Genomic DNA, 24,697 nt, shown 5'->3' on the forward strand with positions numbered 1-24,697 from the left:
GACCAGAGGCCATGCATTAGGTACTTTCAGTACTTTTGATTATTTATATATATATCATGATATGGGAGTGTGAAAATGTTCAAAGGTAACCGTGATCAAAATCAACAATTGCTACTTTCGGTTGATTAGCAATATGCATTACTTTATTTTAGGACATTATATTGTGGGCTATATATGGCCGCTTCATTTTTAGTAATTATCCCCCGTCTCAGAAACGGGGGATATTAATTTTGGTCTGTCCATCTGTCAGTCGGTCTGTCAGTCTGTAATGCCTTGTTTCAATGCAATAATTGCAACATATCTAAAGTGATTTTTGTAACTTAGTCACATGGTTAAATGTCCCAAGGGCTCGGATTAATTTGCTTGGCACTTTTATTGAACCCTTTTAAGCGGAGTTATGGCCCTTTAATTAACGAAAATTTCAAAACAAAAACTTCCAAAAAATTATAAGAAAAAAAAACTTGAAGCAGAATTTATGCTTATTGTTTAACGGAGGGCGGGGCATATAAATTCCACAAATTTGCTTGTTTAGTATTTGCTCAACTTGTAAAACCTATAGGTAAATGGGCATTATATAATATAATCACACTCTACTATTCCTTTCTGCCCAGGACAAGAAAACAGATGCGAGAAACCTACATGATGAACAGAAACCCAAAGAAACCAAAGGAAGTAACCAAAAGTATTAAGTGTTGTCTAATTAAACGGGTGGAACTGCCATCCTCATTTGCAAAATCTTTGACACTAAGTGAGGGGATTTTTACTTTCTCGACAATCGATGATGAAGAAACAATTAGAAGTAAAATTGCGAGGATTTTGAACATTGAAGCAGAGGACTTTGAGTTCCTTACATGCGCCGGGAAAACTCTGTATGAGCCCCAACTAGGTGGTGAAAGGTGGAATGGTGAAATGTTGAAAACAAATATAGGGCAGGGGAAACTTTATCTCATGATAAAACAGGTAATGAAATGTCATAAAACAGTCAACCATCATGCTTGTACTAAAAATGCATCATTGATTGCCATACTATACTATAATCTAATATAGAGGCATTAGAGGGCTCCATTTATTTGCATGATCCCTATTTGCATAATCCTCTTAGTTATATAAAATTAATATGTAATAAAAGCTTATTAAGATAAAGTAATTTCTTGCTATATTTGTGTTTATGGTCTGTCGACTGACACTATTTTTAGCCGCTGACACTGAGGATTATTATTGCAAAACTTTAAAAATTCAATTAAGAATTAGATAAAAACATTTTTAGTTCACCTGGCCTGAAGGGCTGATGAGCTTAATTTTTTGTCATGGCCCGGCATCTGTCCGCCAAGATTTCCTTTAATTCGCTACTAGTCAAAGTTCTGCATGGATTGTAACCAAATTTGGCCAGAAACATCCTTGGGGGAAGGGGAAAAGAGTTTGTATAAATTTTGGCTCTGACCCCCCAGACAAATCTTTGTTGCCAATCTGAAGTCTTCTAAAATAGATTTTGCAGTCTAATATGATTTGATTTCATTTACTTTGTAGAGAAATAATCACATTCATATCTCTATCAGGACACCTTTTGTATAATCAACTATCTGTCCATATGTCTACAATTGGTTTTCAGAAAATTGTCCTTGTCAACCATAAGCTAACAATAAGGTCGATCGTTTTGAAATTGGACAAGGTGTGTAATGTTTAATAATGACTAACAATTAAACATTGTATTCAATAGTTTCTTTTTTTCATGACAGAATTCAGATGAAGTGGATATGGATGATGCCCTTCCTGCACTAGTATCATCAAAGGTTGTACATATAACTTCTATTAGTTGACATTGATCAAACCATTTTTTGCCCCGGTACAAATTAGTCGGGGGGGGGGGGGGGGTATTGTTTTACCCTGATTCTGTCTGTCTGTTTGTCCATACTTACGACAGCGTTTTATGAGGTAGTTTGATGATTTTTAGGGAAATTTCAAAATTGTCATATAGGAGACGATTTTCTATATTTGATCTGATGATGGGGGGGCTATTCAAATCACTTTTCGTTCACAGTCGGTAGTCCGTCCATCCGTTAATATTTCTTGTTACCGCTATTTCTCAGAAAGGGATGAAGGGATCTGTCACAAATTTTATGTGCAGGTTCCTCTAGCATGAACCTTAATTTTAAGTTGGTCCTGTGTTGTGACTGTTCAGGCCCATGATGGGCCGCTTGTAAATGTCATTGATAATTGTAATGATTAAATTTCATTTGAAGAAGCACAGAGATCCACTAGATCACCTGGAGCAGGCAACAGGAACCTGGAGGTCAAGTTCTGATGATCCAATTCCATCAAATTTGGGGACACCAACAGTATGTATTTTTGTGTACACGCAGACCACTATTGTTGTGCTGAAATATATGACTGGGGAAACGGGGGATATTAATTCAATGGCTTTGTCTGTCTGTCTGTAACACTTCGTTTCCGTGCAATAACTGTAACAAATATACACCGATTTTCTTCAAACTTGGTGACAACGTTAAATGCCTTAAGAGCTCGGCCAAGTTCAATCGCGACTGTCGATGGACCTTATTTAGCGGAGTTATGGCCCTTTGAATTACTAAAAACGTCATTTTCTGCCATTTCCGTGCAATAAGTGTAACAAATGTAAACCAATTTTCTTCAAACTTAGTAACAAGATCGCGACTTTCAGCAGACCTTATTAAGCGGAGTTATGGACCTTTGCTTAAATAAAAAAAAGTCAGTTTCTGCCACTTCCGTACAATAACTGTAATAAATATTAACCGATTTTCTTCAAACTTGGTAATAAGGTTGAATGCCTTAAGTGCCTGGTCAGGTGCGATCAACTCTTTCAGTGGATGTTATTTATCAGAGTTAAGGCCCTTTGATTTACTACTAATGTCATTTTTCTGCAGTTTCTGTGTAATAACTAACAAATGTTAAAACTAATATTGTTAAAATTTGGTAACAAAGTTAAATGCCTTAAGGGCTCGGCCAAGTTTGATCGCCACTTTTGGCAGATCTTAATTAGCAAATTTATGGCCATTTGATTTAATAAAAAAAAAGTCATTTTCTGCCACTTCCGTATAATAACTGTAATAAATATTAACCAATTTTCTTCAAACTTGGTAACAAAGTTAAATGTCTTACTTCCGAATAAGACTTCAGTTTAATTTTTCATGTTTCAACCAAGGTTAAACCTAACCTCAAGCTTTCATGGGACAGGGTGTAGGATATCATATATATATTACTCATAGACTACTCCCAATTGCCACCAAAATCTCACTTTTGAGGTTTTTGGCATATCACGTAGGACCGGCGTCTCTAAATTGATCAAATCGGATTGATCTCAAAACAAAGCAATACTACACAGGAACAATGACTTTATTTCATTTGATAATGATGAAATTTTATTTTAAGAGAGAGATCCAACAAAACACCAGAGATCCACCAGAATACCAGGAGCATCATCAAATTCCATCAAATTCAGGGACACCGACAGTATGTATCTTTAGGTTGTCTGACGTTAACTTCTTCTGTTGGGACTGTTAATTTCAGAACAATTATTTTGAAATTAATTACTCCCTCTAAACCACCTGAACAAATTTTAACCAAATCTGGTTTTTTCCAGGTCTTTATAGGGTCCAGTAATTATATAAATGGACCCATTTCCAATTGAAAAACAGCACTGTATTTTCCCAAATTCAGTCACTATTTTCTCAATCGTTGCGTTAAGTTAAAACCCTAAATGATGTCTTATACCTACGACATCAGTAATTGATATCTTATGTCCTTTACCAGTCCATTCCACCTGGAGCATATCATTTTTTAATAATTTACGTTCACAGAAGCGTCTTGATTTCAGTGGCGAAGTTCCACAACATTTGGGACTTTGCAATCAAACGCACCCGGAAAATGGTGGCAATGACATGTTTAATCATGTATATATATGTGTAATTAACACAAAAAATAATTTATTTTGCTTTTGGTGCGTGCACAATCGGTATTTCATTCGATATAGGACATAGTGCCACAGATTTTTTTCATGATGCAATAAATCATTTAATATTTTTATCTTGAAGTAAAATTAGAAGCTCAAACTTGTACTGTTGTAACTAAACAAAAATTCTTATTCGTCTGCTCCTGTTTTTGATAAGAGAAAAAATACTGTTTGTCAACTGTCCGTTTGTCCCTACAGTGATAGGCTTAGAAAAATGGAGATACATGTATAGCCTTGAAAACACCATTTTGGGCATTGAATTTTCTTGATTTTTATCAGTCAGGTCACTTCCATGCAAAATTAAAAGAATACCAAACAATTAAAAATTGTATCCAAATTGCATAAAGTGTCAGAATATTAAAAAAAAAAAAAAACGAATCTGAATTGTTCTTTTTTCTGGAATCATGACCGTCTGTTAGTCACACAAGTGCCTTGTTGCAGTATATTATTCTGAATTATGGAAAAGGCCTTGAATTTTGCCTTGTCGTGGCCTTGAAAAGGCCTTACTTGAAGTAACTTTACACTACTGTATATTAGACCCTTATATGTATACGTACATGAAACATGTGATCAACATCAATGAAATACAAGTTCAAACTTGGAAAGTAAGGTTGATATTAACCGTTTGTATTTTTTGTGGATGCACAAAAAATAATTTGGCCTTACTTTCAAAGATTGAACTTCATTTCATTGATGTTTAGCGTATATTTTATTTACAAATAAGGGTCTAACATATATACTTTAAAATGCATGGAATACATAAAAAAAATTATCCATCAACGAATCGTACATAAAAAACCCATAGCTTGTAGGTAGATCGATCAGCATTAATCTAGATTTTGAAAAATAAATAAATTTTACTTAGAACAATCAGAACTTTGAGTAGTAACTATATACCCTCTATTACATTTTTGTGTACTACACTTTCTGAACGCCTTTTTCTACAGGTGGTCTTTGAAACCAGAAATGTTCGAAATAAGCTGAGTTTATCAAGGAATAATAGTCGGAGGATTCCAGGATCCACGTAAGTTCTGCAAACTTAAAAAGTCTATGAAAGAGCTTGGTACATACTCAGCAAATGACCTCTTAACCTCTTTGAGACAAGTCTCCCATGTGCCTTATCTGTACAGTTGTCCAAACTGCAACCCTGCAATATTTTGTCTTCTCAATGGTCATGTTTAAACATCAAATTTGTCCTAATTTTGTCTCCACATGCCGCTTTCCCTGGAAGTTCACCTGTCACGATTTTGGTTCTGCTGTCAAAAAAAGCAAATGTTGATTTTGACCAAATTTGGGGAAACTTTGATGGAATTCAAACCTACTTGGTGAAAACAATCCAGGATTCAATGGACGAAAGCTTAAGTCTACTGAAGATCATCTAGGCCCAATCATATGAATATAACTCGCCGTTCGAACAAGTTTTATAGATAAATTTTCTTTTGTTTTTCTTTTCTTTTTTTTTTTTTCTTTTCAATTTTGAGTATATAATACTGCAACATTTTGAGTAAACAAGATAGATCACTGGAAACTTGAGGACATTGCTATTGAAACCCCTTTTGTCGGATTTTTTTTCAGGTCCTATGTGAGCCTGTTCTCCGATGAATATATCCAACTTGACTCTGATTCTGGAGATGAACTTCCTGATCCAGCTGAGAGTTCAAGGTAAGTATTGATCAACTATTGGCCTCTCTAGAGGGGAATATCTGTCTGAAATTGACTACAGTCCCAATTAAGGTGGATTTTGTAAAAATTTATAATTTACGCCATTTCTTCAAAAACTGTTTTGCTACTTCCCCATTAGAAATGTTTTTAGGTCACCTGAGACGAAGTCTCAAGTGATCTATTCTAATCGCCTTTTGTCCGTCGTCGTCCGTCGTGTGTTCTTAAACAATTTACATTTTCAACTTCTGAAAAAACCGCGGAAGCAATTTCAATGAAATTTTGCACATACCTTCTAAGGCATAAGGCCAATCAAAATTGTGAATTATATGACCCCCACCCCCCAGGGGGCTGTGGGAGGGGCCAAAAGGGGTAAAATTGACCAAAATTTCAAAAATCTTCTTCTCCACTCACAGATGTGGTAGAATTAAATACTCTTCATAGATAGAAAGGTCTCAAGGCCCTCTACAAAAATTGTGAATTATATGACCCTGGGGTCTCCAGTTTCCCCCTGGGGAGGGGGTTAAGTTTACTATAGTTTATATAGTGAAAACACATTTTGGAGCATTATTTGGTAATTTATAATAGGAAATTAGACAAATGTTGTTAAAATTATCCCTATGCGATGGCCATTGAATCCTATTAACAAATTTTCCATGACTGACCCTTAGTGGCGGGGCCACAAGGGGTCAAATAGGCTAAAACTTCAAAAATCTTCTTCTGAAATTCTGGAACTGGTAGAATCAAATACTCTTCATAGATGGAAAGGTCTTAAGGTCCTTTACAAAAATTGTGAATTATATGACCCTTGGGTCTCATGTTTCCCCCTGGGGAGGTGTTGAAGTTTACTATAGTTTATATAGGAAAAACACATTATGAATGTTATTTGCTTATTTTTCATGGGAAATTAGTCAAACTGGGTTAGAATTATTAGCCTGAGATGGCATTTTATCGTCATATCTATATTGGTCCTGACCGACCCCCAGGGGCCAGAGGGGCGGGGCCAAAAGGGGTCAAATAGGCTATAACTTCAAAAATCTTCCTCTGAATTCAGATTTGATGGAACCAAATACTCTTCATAGCTTGAAATGTCTTAAGGCCCTTTACAAAACGTGTGAATTTCATGGCCCTGGGATCTCAGATTTTCCCTTGGGGAGGGAGTCAAATTTACTGTAGTTTATATAACAAAAACACATTTATGAACATTATTTGCTTAGTTTTAATAGGAAATGAGTCAAACTGGGTTAGAATTATTAGCCTGAAATAGCATTTTAACACCATATCCATATTGGTCCTGGCTGACCCCCAGGGAACAGAGGGGCGGGGCCAAAATGGCTAAAATTTCAAAAATGTTCTTCTGAATTCACAGGTTTGATGGAACCAAATAATCTTCATAGATTAAAAAGTGAAATTTATAAAATCACTGACACTGACTGACTTCTAGTTTGGTTTTCATGTTGAACGTTGGCAAAGCAAATTGAAATTTTAAGTATAAAGTTCGGTAACATAATACGTACATTATCAAAATTAAAAACAAAAAAAGAACTTTAAAATTTATTCTAATTTGTAAATACTTTTTACAGATTTGAACCAACTTTGCAATGCTCTTTCTGTATCAGCATTCAGGTGATCGTCAAGGCCTCTTGAGCTTCTTGTTTCCATTTTAATAACACGACTTGTGTTATAATAAAGAAATAACTCCTATATTTATTTTTTTCTTTTCAATTTAATTTTATTAAAGACAAATGAATATCAATGTTCCAGAACACCTTTGTATGATGTTTTTGAAGATGTTACATGCCTCAATTCAAATTTAATAATGTACTGAAAGACATTTTACGTATAAAGTGTTTGAAATGAAAATTACCAACCTAATAGTTTTATTTACCAATAGGTATGTGACCACTATATTATGAACAATTACTTCTAGAGCTACCATGATAAGGTATATATAGTGTAGCGTAAATGTATCATTTAGGCTTTTTCCAATTGCCAAAGCGACATTTAAATTATTTAATTTCTCTGCAATGCTTTCTCCTCATTGTATATTAATATGAGACTTTCTGGAGTTATCTCCCCATTTTACAGTAACAGATTTATTTACAGGCTATCCTCCTTAAGTGCACTGCTAATGAATGTACTAGATATCTAACTAGAGAACACTTTAGGCACTGCTGCATGTCATGAAATGTTTTAGGGAATAACAATTATAAGGCAACATTTGAGGACATGATAACATTGGTTGAAAGTCCTTCTTTGAAAAAGCTCCACCTGAAAGAACTTACTAGCATCTTCTGACTTCCCTACTTAAAAGTATAAATTTAGTCACGGAAATAGAAATAGTTGATAAAAACAAATCCTTTAAAAATTGTATATTTTCTAATTGACTGCGCATTACTTTGTTCACTGAAACTTTTTTTTTTTTCAGGATCCCAAATCTTCGTGAGGAATTGGTCGCTCTTAAGTCAAAGTTGCATGTAGCAGATGATGGCAACAAAATTACCAAATTCAACATTAACAGACATGACGTAATGGATGGAGCCAGGAGGGCCATAAACAGAAAATCTTTCTGTCCATGGAGAAAGATGTCTGTGAAGTTCACGGACGACATAGGAAGTCCTGAGGGGGCAGTTGATGAAGGAGGTCCAAAACGTGAACTTTTGAGATTACTGCTGAAAAATATTCAGTTTTCAAATATATTTGAAGGTCAAGAAACACATAGACTTTTAAGTCTTAATCCAAACAGTATGAAACATAATGATAACTTGCAGTAGTATGACCCAAGTGGTCGATCTTGAAGTATAACCTAGTGGTGTACAAGAAAGAAAATGTCTTTTGTCCTGTCAGTCTGTCTGTCTATCTGTATGTTCACAATTAGTTTCCGCCAATTATGTCACAAACTGTTTTAAAAGCCGAATTTAAAAAAAAAAGTACATTGCTGATGGTATTTATTTTAAAGCTAGTGCATTATCCATTTAAATTTGTTCTCCAAAATCTAGGATGGCCGTCAGAGTCACACTTTCAGTTCACCGTCCACAGGGCCCATTCTGAAGGACATTATTTTTAGTTACAAGCAATTATGTATAGTCTTGTTATCAAATTTAGTAGTATATAGTTGTTCTCTATGGGACTTAGTTATGTATGATCCTACTGGAGATCTCTTGTTCTACTTTTAGCACTAAGCTCGGGAGCATATAAAGATGCTGGAACAATTATAGCCATGTCGATAGTTCACGGAGGACCAGCTCCAAAATTCTTCAACCAGTTGCTGTTTGACATGATGGTTGGACGAAAAGTGCATCCCACGCTGGAGGATGTTCAAGACATAGATATGAAGGGAAACATAAAAAAGGTGATTTTGAAAATATGAATACATTATGTAGCGAAGCTTTAAATATATTTAACCTAGGCATTCTGTCCGTCCGTCCTTCTGTCTGTTAACAATTCTTGTTATTGCTATTTCTCAGAAAGTGCTGAAGGAATCTTTCTCAAATTTCATATGTAGGTTTCCCTGGGGCCCTAGTTGTGCATATTGCATTTTGGGACCAATCAGTTAACAAGATAGCCGCCAGGCAGCCATCTTGGATTTTGATATTAAACGTTTGTTATCGCTATTTTTTAGAAAGTGCTGAAGGGATCATTCTCAAATTTAATATGTAGGTTCCCCTAGGACCCTTGTTATGCATATTGCATTTTGGGACCAATCGGTGTACAAGATGGCCACCAGGCAGCCATCTTGGATTTTGATAGTTAAAAGTTTGTTTTCACATTTATATATCTTAGAAAGTACTGAAAAGATCGTTCTCAAATTTCATATGTAGTAATATGTTGTACCCAGTAGTAAAAGTTTTGAAAAACAGAGAAAAGATCCCTCTTTCCATTGTCAGAAGTAGATCATTCTTTGGTGGGCGCCAAGATCCCTCTGGGATCTCTTGTTGCTACTTGTCATTCAATGCTATTTCCATCTAATCAGCTGAAGGATTGTACCAACCTGGAGGATATTGACTTGAATCTGTCCAGTGCTGGATTATCCACGATAATGAACATCAGTGGGTGTTGGCGCCAGTGAGGAATTTAGAGGACAGGGACTTTCTTGTTCAGGACCTGCTACATTTTGTGGTTGTGGGGAGAGTCACAGAAGCCCTTTCACAGTATGTTGTCGTAAATCTAATATATTGCATGTATGTTGCAACCTTAAATTTACTATGGTTATCTACCTTGAGGGCCCTTGCTGACGAGTCATTATTCTAGTTATGCAGAATCAAGTGCCTTTTTAAGGCCCTGTTGTATAGAAAACTGGAAAATATTAATAATTCTCTCATATCCATGGGTGTAAGACTGATTTATCCATGGAAGATGGCCTTGAAAAATGGAGTTTAACCCTTGAAAATAGCATAATTCTGTAAGTTCCATCAATTTATTTAAAAACTTTTTTTACACTTTGATCAGCGTTACATTTTGGAAAATCTAAAGTTCTCAGATTTTGGTATTTGTCACTCAAGTTTAATAGCAGCACAAATGCTTGGATGACGTACAGGGATTTAGATAGTGAAGAATAAAGGTTGTACTATTAAGGCAAAAAATAAATAAAAACTTGATTCTCAGACCGTCCCTCATCTGTTTAGAGCCCTCTCATTTTTTATCCCCTCGCTACGGGGATATAGCAATGCAAATGAGGGCGTGTTCGTGTGTCCCAAAATGGTTGGTCAACGATAACTGTTGAACTGTTCCATGGATCTTCGTCAAACTTTAATATTAAGTATGGAGGTCGTCCAAGGTCACTCTCAAGGTCAAACTTCAGACAAACATCTTTAAAATCATCTAATTAAAATTCATACTGTCTGTGTGGCCAATATAATATGCATGAGCAAGGCATCAGCTGCAGTCTCATTGGCCGGCTATAAAAAGTCTCTTCTCAGGACGACATTGTACATCTTTATATGGATATGCCGTTGCTATTCAAACATATACAACTATAGACGTCTAAAAATGGTCTTAGGGCACTCTGGTGGGTCCATGATTATATATATATAATCTGTGACTATAATTCTCAGATCCCTGTGGTCATAAACACTGAAGTATTTTCATAGGAAATTAGTTATATTTAATTAGAAAATGGGTTATAAATGTAAAATGGAGCAAGAATAATCGGTTAATCCTTATTTAGAGTAACATTTCAACAAATTACTTAGATTGACTTTGGCTTTGTGAAAAAATAAAAAGCATCGTCATCTGTTTTGTTGACAAATAGAATAATTTAAAAAAAACTCCCTCCCTTATCTCTTTTGAGAAAACTGGGCCTGAGAACAAAGTAATTAATTTTTATGACCGAAAAGTTTATTTATATTTCTGATTATATTGAAACTTAATTTCAGGTTGACTTTGGGGTTAAAGACTCTTGGGCTCTATGACAGAATGAAGGAAAATCCAGCCGTTTTCGAGGAGGTGTTCCTCAATAACTCAAATGCTGAAATCGCAGCAGCTACGATGGAGGCCATCTTTGTTGACATCACCTTTTCTCTGGCCGGTAGTAACCGGAGAAAAACAGAGGAAAAGATAGTTGGGTTCTGGAGGGACTTCCTACTTGATATAGAAGGTAATCAGAGATTTGATTCTGGAATCCCGAGATTTCAAAAGCTATATTAAAGGTCAGTGTATCCCCTTGCAACAATTTTGCGTGGTGATATTACAACACAAATATTTCCATCTTTCTGTGTGTGGGAATTAACACTCCGTCACTGTTTTCTCTGTGCCATAAGTATCAATCTGCACTCATTTCAATTGAAAGATATTTTTTCCTTTATATTCCATTGAAATTACTATAAAAAAGATCAATTACTTGAATAAATAGTTACTTTTGGGAAACAACATTCAAATGTTATGAAACTCGAGTTTGACAGGTTATTGTTTAATACATATATTTATTTATTTTTCTGTTGTGTAATATTAAGTTATTCCTTTTCAGAAAATAGTACTGAACTAGAACTAAATCTAAGTGAGGTGCTTGCTTTTGCTACTGGGGCAGATAGTGTTCCTTTGTTGGGGTTTGACCCATCGCCATCGATTACATTTACTGATGTGGACGTTTTCCAAGGGCCAACACATGTGCAATGGAAATTGCTCTACCGTTAAATGTGACATCCTTTGAGGAATTCAAAGAATCAATGATCTTTGGAATAAAAAACTCACCAGGATTTGGAAAAGCATGAGAGTGGATTTATCCTTGGCCTTTTCATGTCACAACCAGTACCCCAATGCAAACAAGGAGTATTTAAACTTCATGACTCTTTGCGGTGCCCTTGTTTGATATGTTGACTAAGCACGTGAACAACCATTTGTGATGATAAAAAGTAAAATATTTCTGTGAACTATATAGATAATTATTTTCCAAATTATTATTGCTGATAGCAATTGTTTTTTTGTGTTCACTTGGACTTTTATTCTTTGAAAAACACTAGTCTTTTTTTATACTCCCACTATTTAGCAGAATTCCACTGTTTATATTTGCCAAGGCCGATATGTTTTGAATTATGCATGATGATAGCCTACAGTATGTAGATGTGCAATAGGGGTACCGGTTTTAATGTTTTTTTTGTTAGAACATTACATATGTCTTTGTAGCTATGACATTGTCAATATGCAGAAACACAGAATCATATTACTAAAAAAGCAATTAGTATACCAATTGATTAGGTTAGGTAAAATTTAACTGTATTACCAAATCGTTCAAATATGTTTTAAATCAATACAGGTTCTTGCTTATACCGTGCATCCAATCGTGTACGGTACTTTCCAGGGACATAATTGTTTTTCGTACTTTTCAAACAGGAGGGAGGCTTGTGTTACGGGCAAGCCATCTATTAATCGTTTTAGAATGTTTATTATACATTTTATGTTTTGATGATGTCACTAGTTTTTAAGTTTGGAATACATGATGTAAATAAATGACTCAAAAATTCATACTTTTGTTTTTTTATGTACCTACTTTTTTATGATATAACACGTTCACTAGAATCAACATAAGATTCAGGTAACATGGCAGGGGAAAAAAGGGTCCGTCGGCAAAACTTTAAAATAAGTTTTCTTATTTTTGAAATATTTGCTATTTAAATACCTGGGTAATATGTAGAAAGCCTTGATTTCTGTATGAACCCTGTATTTACAACACAGAAAAAATTTCTTTCAAATTCTGCAATTAAAATGTTAATAGGGTCAACAGGAAAATCTAGGTTACCTAAAACGAAGCTAATTTTGTTTGGCCTAAACCAAGTAGCCACCTAGCACTGCTGAGATTTGGATCCAATAGAAATGTATCATTTTTGATGGCAGTACGTATTAGATTTTAAACCAAACTTCACATGCCTGTTTGTTCATTGTTAATGTCTTTGAGACTGGACGTTATCGGCCGAAGGTCAATCATTTCAAGATTGTCCTGTGGGTTGATGGACCATGGTCCGAGGATGATGCCTATTGAAGGTCAAGGTCACAAGGTGAATCTTAAGCTTAAAAATTCAGCTTTTGACCTTGACCTTCAATAGGCATCATCCTCGGACCATGGTCCATCAACCCACCAGGTACTTGGATCCATTTGACGGTTCTGCTTTATGGCATTTGGCATTGACCTTCGATTTATTTCCCCCATTTGAATGATCGGTATTAATAATATTAAAAGTGCCTTTTTTCTTTCAGTATTTTTGTTCACATGTGTTCTTGGTAGGTTCAAACATTTGCCTCGTGATGTTATTTTTAGCTCACCTGGCCCGAAGGGCCGGTGAGCTAATGTCATGGCGCGGCGTCCGTCGTCGTCGTCCGTCGTCGTCCGTCCGTCCGTCCGTCCGTCCGTCCGTCTGTCCGTCTGTCCGTCAACATTTCCTTTAAATCGCTACTAGTCATAGAGTTCTGCATGGATTGTAACCAAATTTGGCTACAAACATCCTTGGGGGAAGGGGAACAGAACTTGTATAAATTTTGGCTCTGACCCCCCGGGGGCAGGAGGGGCGGGGCCCAATAGGGGAAATAGAGGTAAATCCTTTAAATCGCTACTTGTCATAGAGTTCTGAATGGAATGTAACAAAATTTGGCCACAAACATCCTTGGGGGAAGGGGAACAGAACTTGTATAAATTTTGGCTCTGACCCCCCCGGGGGCAGGAGGGGCGGGGCCAAATAGGGGAAATAGAGGTAAATCCTTTAAATCGCTACTAGTCGTAGAGTTCTGAATGGAATGTAACCAAATTTGGCCACAAACATCCTTGGGGGAAGGGGAACAGAACTTGTATAAATTTTGGCTCTGGCCCCCCGGGGGCTGGAGGGGTGGGGCCCAATAGGGGAAATAGAGGTAAATCCTTTAATTCGCTACTAGTCATAGAGTTCTGCATGGAATGTAACCAAATTTGGCCAGAAATATCCTTGGGAGAATAAGAACTGAGTTTGTATAAATTTTGGCTCTGGTCCCCGGGGCAGGAGGGGCGGGGCCCAATAGGGGAATTATAGGTAAATTCTATAAATTGCTACTTAATTGTCCAAGAGTTTTGTATGGATTGTAACTAAATTTGGCCACAAACATCCTTGGGGGTAGGAGAACAGAACGTGTATAAATTTTGGCTCTGACCCCCAGGGGGCAGGAGGGGCAGGGCCCAATAGGGGAAATAGAGGTAAATTATATCAATCGCTACTTGTCCTTGAGTTCTGCATGGATTGTAACCAAATTTGGCCACAAACATCCTCTGTGGAAGGGGAACAGAACTTGTATAAATTTTGGCTCTGATCCCCTGGGGGTAGGAGGGGCGGGGCCCAATAGGGGAAATAGAGGTAAATCCTATAAATTGCTACTAGTCGTAGAGTTCTGCATGGATTGTAACCAAATTTGGCCACAAACATCCTTGGGGGAAGGGGAACAGAACTTGTATAAATTTTGGCTCTGGCCCCCCGGGGGCTGGAGGGGTGGGGCCCAATAGGGGAAATAGAGGTAAATCCTTTGATTTGCTACTAGTCATAGAGTTCTGCATGGAATGTAACCAAATTTGGCCAGAAATATCCTTGGGAGAATAAGAACTGAGTTTGTATAAATTTTGGCTCTGGTCCCCGGGGCAGGAGGGGCGGGGCCCAATAGGGGAATTATAGGTAAATTCTATAAATTGCTACTTAATTGTCCAAGAGTTTTGTATGGATTGTAACTAAATTTGGTCACAAACATCCTTGGGGGTAGGAGAACAGAACTTGTATAAATTTTGGCTCTGACCCCCAGGGGGCAGGAGGGGCAGGGCCCAATAGGGGAAATAGAGGTAAATTATATCAATCGCTACTTGTCCTTGAGTTCTGCATGGATTGTAACCAAATTTGGCCACAAACATCCTTGGGGGAAGAGGAACAGAACTTGTATAAATTTTGGCTCTGATCCCCTGGGGGTAGGAGGGGCGGGGCCCAATAGGGGAAATAGAGGTAAATCCTTTAAATCACTTCTTCTCATAGAGTTCTGCATGGATTGTAACCAAATTTGGCCACAAACATCCTTGGGGGAAGGGGAACAGAACTTGTATAAATTTTGGCTCTGGCCCCCCGGGGGCTGGAGGGGTGGGGCCCAATAGGGGAAATAGAGGTAAATCCTTTGATTTGCTACTAGTCATAGAGTTCTGCATGGAATGTAACCAAATTTGGCCAGAAATATCCTTGGGAGAATAAGAACTGAGTTTGTATAAATTTTGGCTCTGGTCCCCGGGGCAGGAGGGGCGGGGCCCAATAGGGGAATTAGAGGTAAATTCTATAAATTGCTACTTAATTGTCCAAGAGTTTTGTATGGATTGTAACTAAATTTGGTCACAAACATCCTTGGGGGTAGGAGAACAGAACTTGTATAAATTTTGGCTCTGACCCCCAGGGGGCAGGAGGGGCAGGGCCCAATAGGGGAAATAGAGGTAAATTATATCAATCGCTACTTGTCCTTGAGTTCTGCATGGATTGTAACCAAATTTGGCCACAAACATCCTTGGGGGAAGAGGAACAGAACTTGTATAAATTTTGGCTCTGATCCCCTGGGGGTAGGAGGGGCGGGGCCCAATAGGGGAAATAGAGGTAAATCCTTTAAATCACTTCTTCTCATAGAGTTCTGCATGGATTGTAACCAAATTTGGCCACAAACATCCTTGGGGGAAGGGGAACAGAACTTGTATAAATTTTGGCTCTGATCCCCCGGGGGTAGGAGAGGTGGGGCCCAATAGGGGAAATAGAGGTAAATTCTTTAAATCGCTACTAGTCATAGAGTTCTGCATGGAATGTAACCAAATTTGGCCAGAAACATCCTTTGTGGAAGGGGAACAGAACTTGTATAAATTTTGGCTCTGACCCCCAGGGGGCAGGAGGGTTGGGGCCCAATAGGGGATTTAGAGGTTAATATTAAAATTCCTTCAGAAAAGAAACAATGAACCTGTATTCAGAAAATTATTTGGCATTACAAACCAGGTGAGCGATACAGGCCCTCTGGGCCTCTTGTTTAAAACAAATTTGATTTCATATTGTCCGAAAACCATACATGAACGTTTATATATAGACCCAGACTGCATTTTATACACCTCACTAAACACGATATATGTCAATTGGATGGATGTGCACCCTAAAAAGTCCTTGGTATTTTTACTGTCTGTATAAATGTATATGTATTTCGGACAATTCCAGATAGATATGAAACAATTTTATTGACAGGCAAACTCTGGAAGTTCCATGAACACATTCACACAGATTCTTATTGCACAATGAACAACATTTCTTTGGTAAATACTTCAACATTTTTATTAGAATCAAGATCTTTATATAATTAAAAGCATGTTCAGCTTTATGCAGCTAAAAGTGGTATGTGGATAGGCTAGATTGGGATACATTCCCTTAAAAGTTGTTTGCACAGATAAGGACTAGACATTTATTTCAGACAATTCCAGATGGATATGAAACATACCATTGGCAGGCATAGTTTAAACTTTACTAAAGCTACCAAGAACACATTTCTACAAAGTTGTTATGGCAAAATCTCTTTCAACCAATTTGCAATCAAAACTTTGTAGAAATGTGATCTTGGTAAGAGAATTTGATAAACCTGATGTACACATGTACGTCATAAGAGACGACTAAGCTAAAAAAAAAAAAAAATGTACCGGTATGTTTCAGGTAACCCTTCCTACCCTAATTTTTCTGTGCCTACCTATCTTTTCTATTGGCATTTGCAAAACTGAATTCTTCAAAATTAGTCTCAATATTACATGTAATCCATACTGGACACCATATTCAAACGAATAATATTGAACATATTGGATAAATTCCTTCTAATTATGAAGTCAGAAGGTAATAATGGATGGAAAATAGGAAAACAAAATTTAAAAAAAAGTCCCTACCTACCTACCCTATCCTTTCCCCGACATGTGACCTGAAACATACATATTTTTTTGCCTAACTACTGATCTTTAATCTTTTTAGAGGACCATGGTACATCATTTTACCAGATATGAGGAAGATTCTGTGGACGGTTTTGTTGTTATTGTGTATACACAATTTTGTTACATTTTACGTATGTACACCATTTTGTGACGGATGGACACAAACATTACAGCTACTTTGACCTTGACCTTTTCAGCTATGAACTTGACCTTCACGAGGCGTCATCCACAGACCAAGCTGCATTAGCCAACCAAGTATGAAGATCAATATTGGATGGTTCTTCTTTTATCGTGAAGAATCTTGGTAACATTTCAGCTTCTGTGACCTCGACCTGCGTCTCAAGTCTAATGAAATATACATCATGTATTCTTCACACAGTTAAGAGAAAGTCCTGAACAATATTCCTTGCTAACAAATAAATATTAATTCCAAAATCTTCACAGTTTGACAAGGGGTCATCACAGTGTTCCCTTAACATTGCAATAAGATGCTCCTTCTGCTCATCGGACTGAACCTGCAGGTCAATTTCAGGGATGTTAATCTCATTTGCATCATCTCCAGCAACATAAATTTCATCTGGATCTATTCCAAATGTCTGAATACTTTGAGAATTCAACACATCACTTACAGCTAAGCTGTTTTGTCTCTCGATGTCAATCATTCCATTCACCCATATTCTTTTAGGAGTCCATCCTCGTTCTGTTCTTAGTCCGTGGTGGTTATATGCTTCTGTAAATTCACATAGTCCAGCATTGATGCGCGGTAAATAAACAAATTGGAGGCAAAACAAATCTACCTCGTTGTTTACATCTAAAACAGAAATGCTCTCCATGTAATAGAAAAGGCTATAATAGGTTTGTACAATTCCATAATATACATCCCTCCATAACCTCTCTATTCTACTGTTGTGTACTGACCTGCCACCAATAAAACTACCCCTGTTGTTTCCTCTACTATTTTCCATGAACTGCTTAACAAGCACATTTTCGCTTCCATGATCTCCTCGAACCCTTGATGGGAGTCCATACTTGTCAGTAGCTTCTATAAACAAATTAAGCACATTATCCGCCCGATTATTTCCTGAACAGCACAAGAAAACTATTAATCTACTGAATCCATCGATTCCTCCATGGGTAACCATTCGCCAACGGATCAAGGCATGGTGGCCATCTATGTGCCAGAGGCTGTTTGGACCTGGTACACTATACTTCCTTCTCCGAGCCATCAATCCCCACCTCAGAACAGAGCTGGCAGGGTCCATCTCGCGCAGTATTTTCTGAACAAGCCTTTTCGGAACTGAAATTCCTTTTGCACGTAAATGTCCCTGCATCATTGATAAACCGCAATGTGGGTGATTTTGATAAATACTACACATTTCATTTGACAGGTCTTCATCACTAATATCTGTAAATCTTAACAAACCAATGTTCATTTCTTTTAGTTTCCTCCAAAGTGTTGTTCTGTCTATCATAAAGCATCTTGCTATATCTTTTTTTTTGAATCCAACTGAAAATAAAAAATGAATCTTTTCCATGTCAATTATAACAGATGGTCGACCGATTCCAGTGTTGGAAAGTTGTACACATGTAGCAATGGCTGTAGGTTCACTGGGTGTACCATGAACTACTCTTGAAGTATTCCATACCTGGGAAATTGTTTTGAATGAAGAAATTAGTATTTTAATGTTTTCCGATAATTCTTGATTAATGTTTCTTTCCCTCAAATGGAAATTGATGTATTCCAAGGACTGCAGAGCTGAATCCAGGTGTTCTTGACAATACTCCACATCCCCTGGAGTAGGATTGTCTTTTTTGTCCTCACAATAATTCAAAAGATCAGACAAAGACGAAAAAAAATTCTCAAAATCAGATTGTTGTAGATTCTGATCTGAAGCCATGACATATTGAAACTATACTCCTTTCTAGTAAATTGGTATTGGAGTTTCCCAAGTGATGTTACCAAGGGCGATAAATTGAGAGAGATATAGACTCGGAGTATGATGTAAACAGGCCATCCGTGAGACAACGGGGTGCGCCATCGCCCGGTAACAAGGCAGTGTAATAACCAAAGGCAGCTGAAAAACAAAATAAAAAAAATTAAGGCAGTGTAACGGTTGTAATCATGGGCAACTGAAAAAAAAAATCAAAACGAGATCCATACAGATCTACATGCCCACTACCAATCCTTACAGTATTCACAAGTGAAATCAAACTTCCAAGATGACCATAGGCAGCTGTATTGAATATCTAATTTAACCTAAAATGTTTCATCTGCGACAGCGTAGTGTTGGTATGTCATGATTATAAATTTTAAATAAATTAAAAGCTAATTATTGATTATAAGAGTGGAGATAATTAACTCATATTTGATCATGTGTTCTGAACTGAACATATTACAAGTGAATCTAGTCTAAATTACATTTCAAGACACTTATATTGTTATAATGTACAACAAAATAATAAGCATTGTTAAATTAACAAGAGGCCCAGAGGGCCTGTATCGCTCACCTGGTTTGTAATGCCAAATAATTTTCTGAATACAGGTTCATTGTTTCTTTTCTGAAGGAATTTTAATATTAACCTCTAAATCCCCTATTGGGCCCCACCCCTCCTGCCCCCTGGGGGTCAGAGCCAAAATTTATACAAGTTCTGTTCCCCTTCCACAAAGGATGTTTCTGGCCAAATTTGGTTACAATCCATGCAGAACTCTATGAGAAGTAGCGATTTAAAGGATTTACCTCTATTTCCCCTATTGGGCCCCACCTCTCCTACCCCCAGGGGATCAGAGCCAAAATTTATACAAGTTTTGTTCCTCTTCCCCAAGGATGTTTGTGGCCAAATTTGGTTACAATCCATGCCGAACTCTAGGACAAGTAGCGATTGATAGAATTTACCTCTATTTCCCCTATTGGGCCCCGCCCCTCCTGCCCCCTGAGGGTCAGAGCCAAAATTTATACAAGTTCTGTTCTCCTACCCCCAAGGATGTTTGTGGCCAAATTTAGTTACAATCCATACAAAACTCTAGGACAATTAAGTAGCAATTTATAGAATTTACCTATAATTCCCCTATTGGGCCCCACCCCTCCTGCCCCGGGGACCAGAGCCAAAATTTATACAAACTCAGTTCTTATTCTCCCAAGGATATTTCTGACCAAATTTGGTTACATTCCATGCAGAACTCTATGACTAGTAGCAAATTAAAGGATTTACCTGTATTTCCCCTATTGGGCCTCAACCCTCCAGCCCCCGGGGGGGCCAGAGCCAAAATTTATACAAGTTCTGTTCCCCTTCCCCCAAGGATGTTTCTGGCCAAATTTGGTTACAATCCATGCAGAACTCTACGACTAGTAGCAATTTATAGGATTTTACCTATATTTCCCCTATTGGGCCCTGCCCCTCCTGCCCCCGGGGTGTCAGAGCCAAAATTTAAACAAGTTCTGTTCCCCTTCCCCCAAGGATGTTTGTGTCCAAATTTGGTTACAATCCATGTAGAACTCTATGTCAAGTAGCAATTTAAAGGATTTACCTCTATTTCCCCTTTTGGGCCCCGACCCTCCTGCCCCCGGGGGGGTCAGAGCCAAAATTTATAAAAGTTCTGTTCCCCTTCCCCCAAGGATGTTTGTGGCAAAATTTAGTTACAATCCATGTAGAACTCTATGACTAGTAGCGATTTAAAGGATTTACCTCTATTTCCCCTATTGGGCCTCGCCCCTCCTGCCCCTGGGGGGTCAGAGCCAAAATTTATACAAGTTCTGTTCCCCTTCCCCCAAGGATGATTGTGGCCAAATTTTGTTACATTCCATTCAGAACTCTATGACAAGTAGCGATTTAAAGGATTTACCTCTATTTCCCCTATTGGGCCCCGCCCCCTCCTGCCCCCGGGGGTGTCAGAGCAAATATTTATACAAGTTCTGTTCCCCTTCCCCCAAGGATGTTTGTGGCCAAATTTGGTTACAATCCATGTAGAACTCTATGACAAGTAGCGATTTAAAGGATTTACCTCTATTTCCCCTATTAGGCCCCGCCCCTCCTGCCCCCTGGGGGTCAGAGCCAAAATTTATACAAGTTCTGTTCCCCTTCCCCAAGGATGTTTTGTGGCAAAAATTTAGTTACAATCCATGCAGAACTCTATGACTAGTAGCGATTTAAAGGATTTACCTCTATTTCCCCTATTGGGCCCCGCCCCTCCTGCCCCCGAGGGGGTCAGAGCCAAAATTTATACAAGTTCTATTCCCCTTCCCCCAAGGATGTTTGTGGCCAAATTTTGTTACAATCCATGTAGAACTCTATGACAAGTAGCGATTTAAAGGATTTACCTCTATTTCCCCTATTGGGCCCCGCCCCTCCTGCCCCCGGGGTGTCAGAGCCAAAATTTATACAAGTTCTGTTCCCCTTCCCCCCAGGATGTTTGTGGCCAAATTTTGTTACAATCCATGTAGAACTCTATGACAAGTAGCGATTTAAAGGATTTACCTCTATTTCCCCTATTGGGCCCCGCCCCTCCTGCCCCCGGGGTGTCAGAGCCAAAATTTATACAAGTTCTGTTCCCCTTCCCCCAAGGATGTTTGTGGCCAAATTTGGTTACAATCCATGCAGAACTCTATGACTAGTAGCGATTTAAAGGAAATGTTGACGGACAGACGGGCGGACGGACGGACGACGGACGGACGGACGACGGACGACGGACGACGGACGCCGCGCCATGACATAAGCTCACCGGCCCTTCGGGCCAGGTGAGCTAAAAATTAAATGCAGCATAATTAATTGGGCCAAAATTAAAATATTGTTTGTGTGGGATTTACGAACAACCCACTCAAAAGCCCCTACTCAAAGAATTTTTTGGCTCCTCTCAAATTACAATTTTTATTTTATTCAATTTTTCAAAAACCTTTGGGTTACCAATTAAAATTGTAAATGCTAATAATAGTTCTTGTGAAAATAAAGTAAGTTCACTTATGTTTTATAATTTAGGACTCTTCAACGAGGATAGAAGCCCAAAAAGTGTAGCTCAGAAGCGCTGTTGTGCAAACGATTACATAATTGATAATTTGTACATTGTAAGTTGGTCTCAACCAATGATCCATGATTTTCCAACTGATTCCGCAAATACTAAGCCATAAAACAGGTCTTACCAAGCTTGATGATAATAGATTAAAGGTACAGTAGTGGAGGTCTTGAAAATCAGTAAAAATCACAAACAGGGAAACTTTGTGCTGAGATCTAATGAACACGATAGGTAATATTAACATGTCATAGGCGGTAAGTCCTATATTTCAAGATGATCATGATGAACTGCAGTTTCATTTCTACCAGCATTGTTCTTTACGAAAATGTTTCGGATCGGAGTTATCATATGATAAACACTAATTTATACTATACAGTTCAGTGTAAGCTAACTTTTACACCTAGTGCACTAGTAGTAGTGCAGTCAGGGCAAGAAATATCCCATGTCCGATGGCCAGAGACCAGTAAAAAAATATGCTCCTGGGCAACGTGAAAAATTGGTGTAAACTTGCTCGATTTTAATGTTATTTTCCCTGTTTTGGGTAAAATTAGACTCGAAATCTTAAATTCAGGCAAGTGGTTTTTTAAATAAGTTTCTTGCATACTTTTGAAACTAGGATTTTAAGGAGTGCACTACATTTAAATTACAGGTAAACTAGTAGTGCACTACATCCAGATAAGGTGATTGACATCCAGATAGGTGATTGACACCAAAATCTCCTCAAACAGGTATTGGGCAGTACCAATTGCCTGTGGATGTCTGGTAGCTACACTTGTATATGTAGTAATCTATAACTACTATTGCCCAAGACAAAACCAGCATCTTTTTTTTTGACAAAACCTATTAAAACTTTTAAATATTTTATGATTACCTACAAAACAAATACTCACTTAACATTTTACCACACTTAGATGGCATTTTATTTAAGTATGGATTTGGGTCATTTCTCCTCTGACCAGCCTATTTCCTGTGGTTGACCTATTTTGAATCGAAAAAAAAATCAACATAATTCTCATTTTCAGAACAAAATGCATTAAAATTTACTTTCTTTGCTCCATAAAGTCAGTTTTAAGCCTCAAACATAACCTTTCCTGTTAAGATATCTCTAACAAGATAATGTAAGAGAAGACAACAATTTGGAACTTTTTTGAGACCGACTCATACATATGTATATATTCAAGCTACATTGTAGATTATAATCACATCCTTTTCTACTATTCTATTATAAATGGCCCTTTCCAGAGACTGTTACTATAGGGGAGACAAGGTATATCAATACCCGTAGGTAAAATTTCAGGTATAGATATCTGCCTATTAGGGTTTTAGTGGTCACACTTGACTGGAAGTATACGTAGTGCACTACTAGTTTACGGTGAAATTACCTGTAATTTACTGTACAGTATAGTGCAAAAAGCGGGGCTTCCCCTTCCCATTACATTGTATAGGGTGGCGGTTTCAGGACAGATGTTACCATCCTTTCATTTCCAAAACCACTTAGGCCTACCTACCACCCTTTAATTTCAGATTTAATACAATTTACAGCTCATTACGCTCGGGTCAGAAACAATTTCGAAAATAAATCATCATATTTACATGTAGGCTATTTTGAGCTGTAAACAAACATTATATATATATATATATCCGGCTGAACGATGCCGATTGTGACTTTGTAGCTTCATATCAAAACTTGTGCTAATGGAAACTGTATATGCTCCACAATATACTCAACCATTTACAATTTCTTATAATTTCACCCGCCAGTGAAGAGATAAGCGCGGCCATTAACAGCTTAGCCAATCAGACGAGCCGTTACAAAAGCGACATTAGCATATATCCCATGATGCTAATTATTACACAAATATAAAAAAAAATCACACATATTTTTTTCCACACACAAATATAAAACAAAATCACACTCAAATATATATTTTTACACACAAACCATTTTTTTTCACACACAAATATAAAAAAATACACAAAAATATTTTTTACACACAAATATATTTTTCACACATACAAAGAAAATATTGAACATAAATTTTATTTTTACACACAAATACAAAAAAATTACATAAACATTTATTGTTTTTACACACAAATTTAAAATATTGAACACATATAACGATATATTACAAACATTTTTTTTAATACACAAATGTTTTTTACTTATTGAATTTTGCAACGATCGGCACGCCATATTGTTTCGCGAAACCTAATCGAGTGAGAACGAAATGAGTTTTGTGAGTGAAAATTCAATATAAAATCCAGTTTTTTGTTACAAAACTCATTTTTGTCATACAAAATTCATGTTTGTATGCACATTAGCTACATATATGTAAGGGACCCCTCTCGTGACGATTTTGTAAAGTAAGAGCTGCGTGGAACAGACGTATTGTACGATCGCGTCAGCCATCTTATTTTGGTTCATGTAATTGCAGAAGGTTAATTTCTCATACACCTATGGATTGAAAATTGGCTCATGGACCACTTACAGAGTTAATTAATAATATATACAACAATTTAAAAAATGGAGTCGCAAAATCCGCCAATGGTCCGATTTTTTTCTTCAAATTTTGCAGTGTTAAAGGTCAAGGTACATAACTACTTTATACGCGCTTTTTATCTA

The 24,697-nt window shown here is 37.3% G+C and overlaps 2 protein-coding genes across 9 annotated transcripts; one reads left to right on the forward strand and one right to left on the reverse strand.

The window, feature by feature from the left end:
* Nucleotides 1-610: 610 nt before the first annotated feature.
* LOC138312803 (uncharacterized) lies at nt 611-11,921 on the forward strand. 8 transcript variants are annotated; one of them, XM_069253556.1, is made up of 11 exons: nt 611-960; nt 1,737-1,790; nt 2,241-2,336; nt 3,406-3,486; nt 4,933-5,009; nt 5,549-5,647; nt 8,073-8,389; nt 8,821-8,996; nt 9,618-9,795; nt 11,020-11,240; nt 11,610-11,921. In XM_069253556.1, the coding sequence occupies exons 1-9, from the start codon at nt 625-627 to the stop codon at nt 9,711-9,713; spliced, it is 1,332 nt and encodes a 443-aa protein (XP_069109657.1). In that variant the 5' UTR covers nt 611-624; the 3' UTR covers nt 9,714-9,795; nt 11,020-11,240; nt 11,610-11,921. The 8 variants fall into 8 exon arrangements, with proteins under 8 accessions (XP_069109657.1, XP_069109659.1, XP_069109662.1 ...); XM_069253558.1 differs by having other exon boundaries at nt 8,073-8,350; XM_069253561.1 differs by having other exon boundaries at nt 8,073-8,296.
* Nucleotides 11,922-16,244: 4,323 nt separating this feature from the next.
* Nucleotides 16,245-23,481, reverse strand: LOC138312802 (uncharacterized). The gene is made up of 2 exons (XM_069253555.1): nt 22,962-23,481; nt 16,245-19,141 (listed from the first exon to the last, which is right to left on the reverse strand). Exon 2 carries the CDS (start codon nt 18,962-18,964, stop codon nt 17,438-17,440), a length of 1,527 nt encoding a protein of 508 aa, XP_069109656.1. The 5' UTR covers nt 18,965-19,141; nt 22,962-23,481; the 3' UTR covers nt 16,245-17,437.
* Nucleotides 23,482-24,697: the final 1,216 nt, after the last annotated feature.

Source organism: Argopecten irradians, unplaced genomic scaffold (genome assembly GCF_041381155.1).
Source record: "Argopecten irradians isolate NY unplaced genomic scaffold, Ai_NY scaffold_0477, whole genome shotgun sequence".
In the NCBI taxonomy this organism is placed as follows: domain Eukaryota; kingdom Metazoa; phylum Mollusca; class Bivalvia; order Pectinida; family Pectinidae; genus Argopecten; species Argopecten irradians.

Excerpts from the sequence above, each read along its gene's own strand:
- LOC138312803 (XM_069253556.1), top strand. The coding sequence starts at position 625 with ATGCGAGAAACCTACATGATGAACAGAAACCCAAAGAAACCAAAGGAA. Across the intron at positions 5,648-8,072 it reads GATCCAGCTGAGAGTTCAAG|GATCCCAAATCTTCGTGAGG; the intron begins GTAAGTATTGAT and ends TTTTTTTTTCAG. Across the intron at positions 8,390-8,820 it reads TTTAAGTCTTAATCCAAACA|CACTAAGCTCGGGAGCATAT; the intron begins GTATGAAACATA and ends TTCTACTTTTAG.
- LOC138312802 (XM_069253555.1), bottom strand. The coding sequence starts at position 18,964 with ATGGCTTCAGATCAGAATCTACAACAATCTGATTTTGAGAATTTTTTT.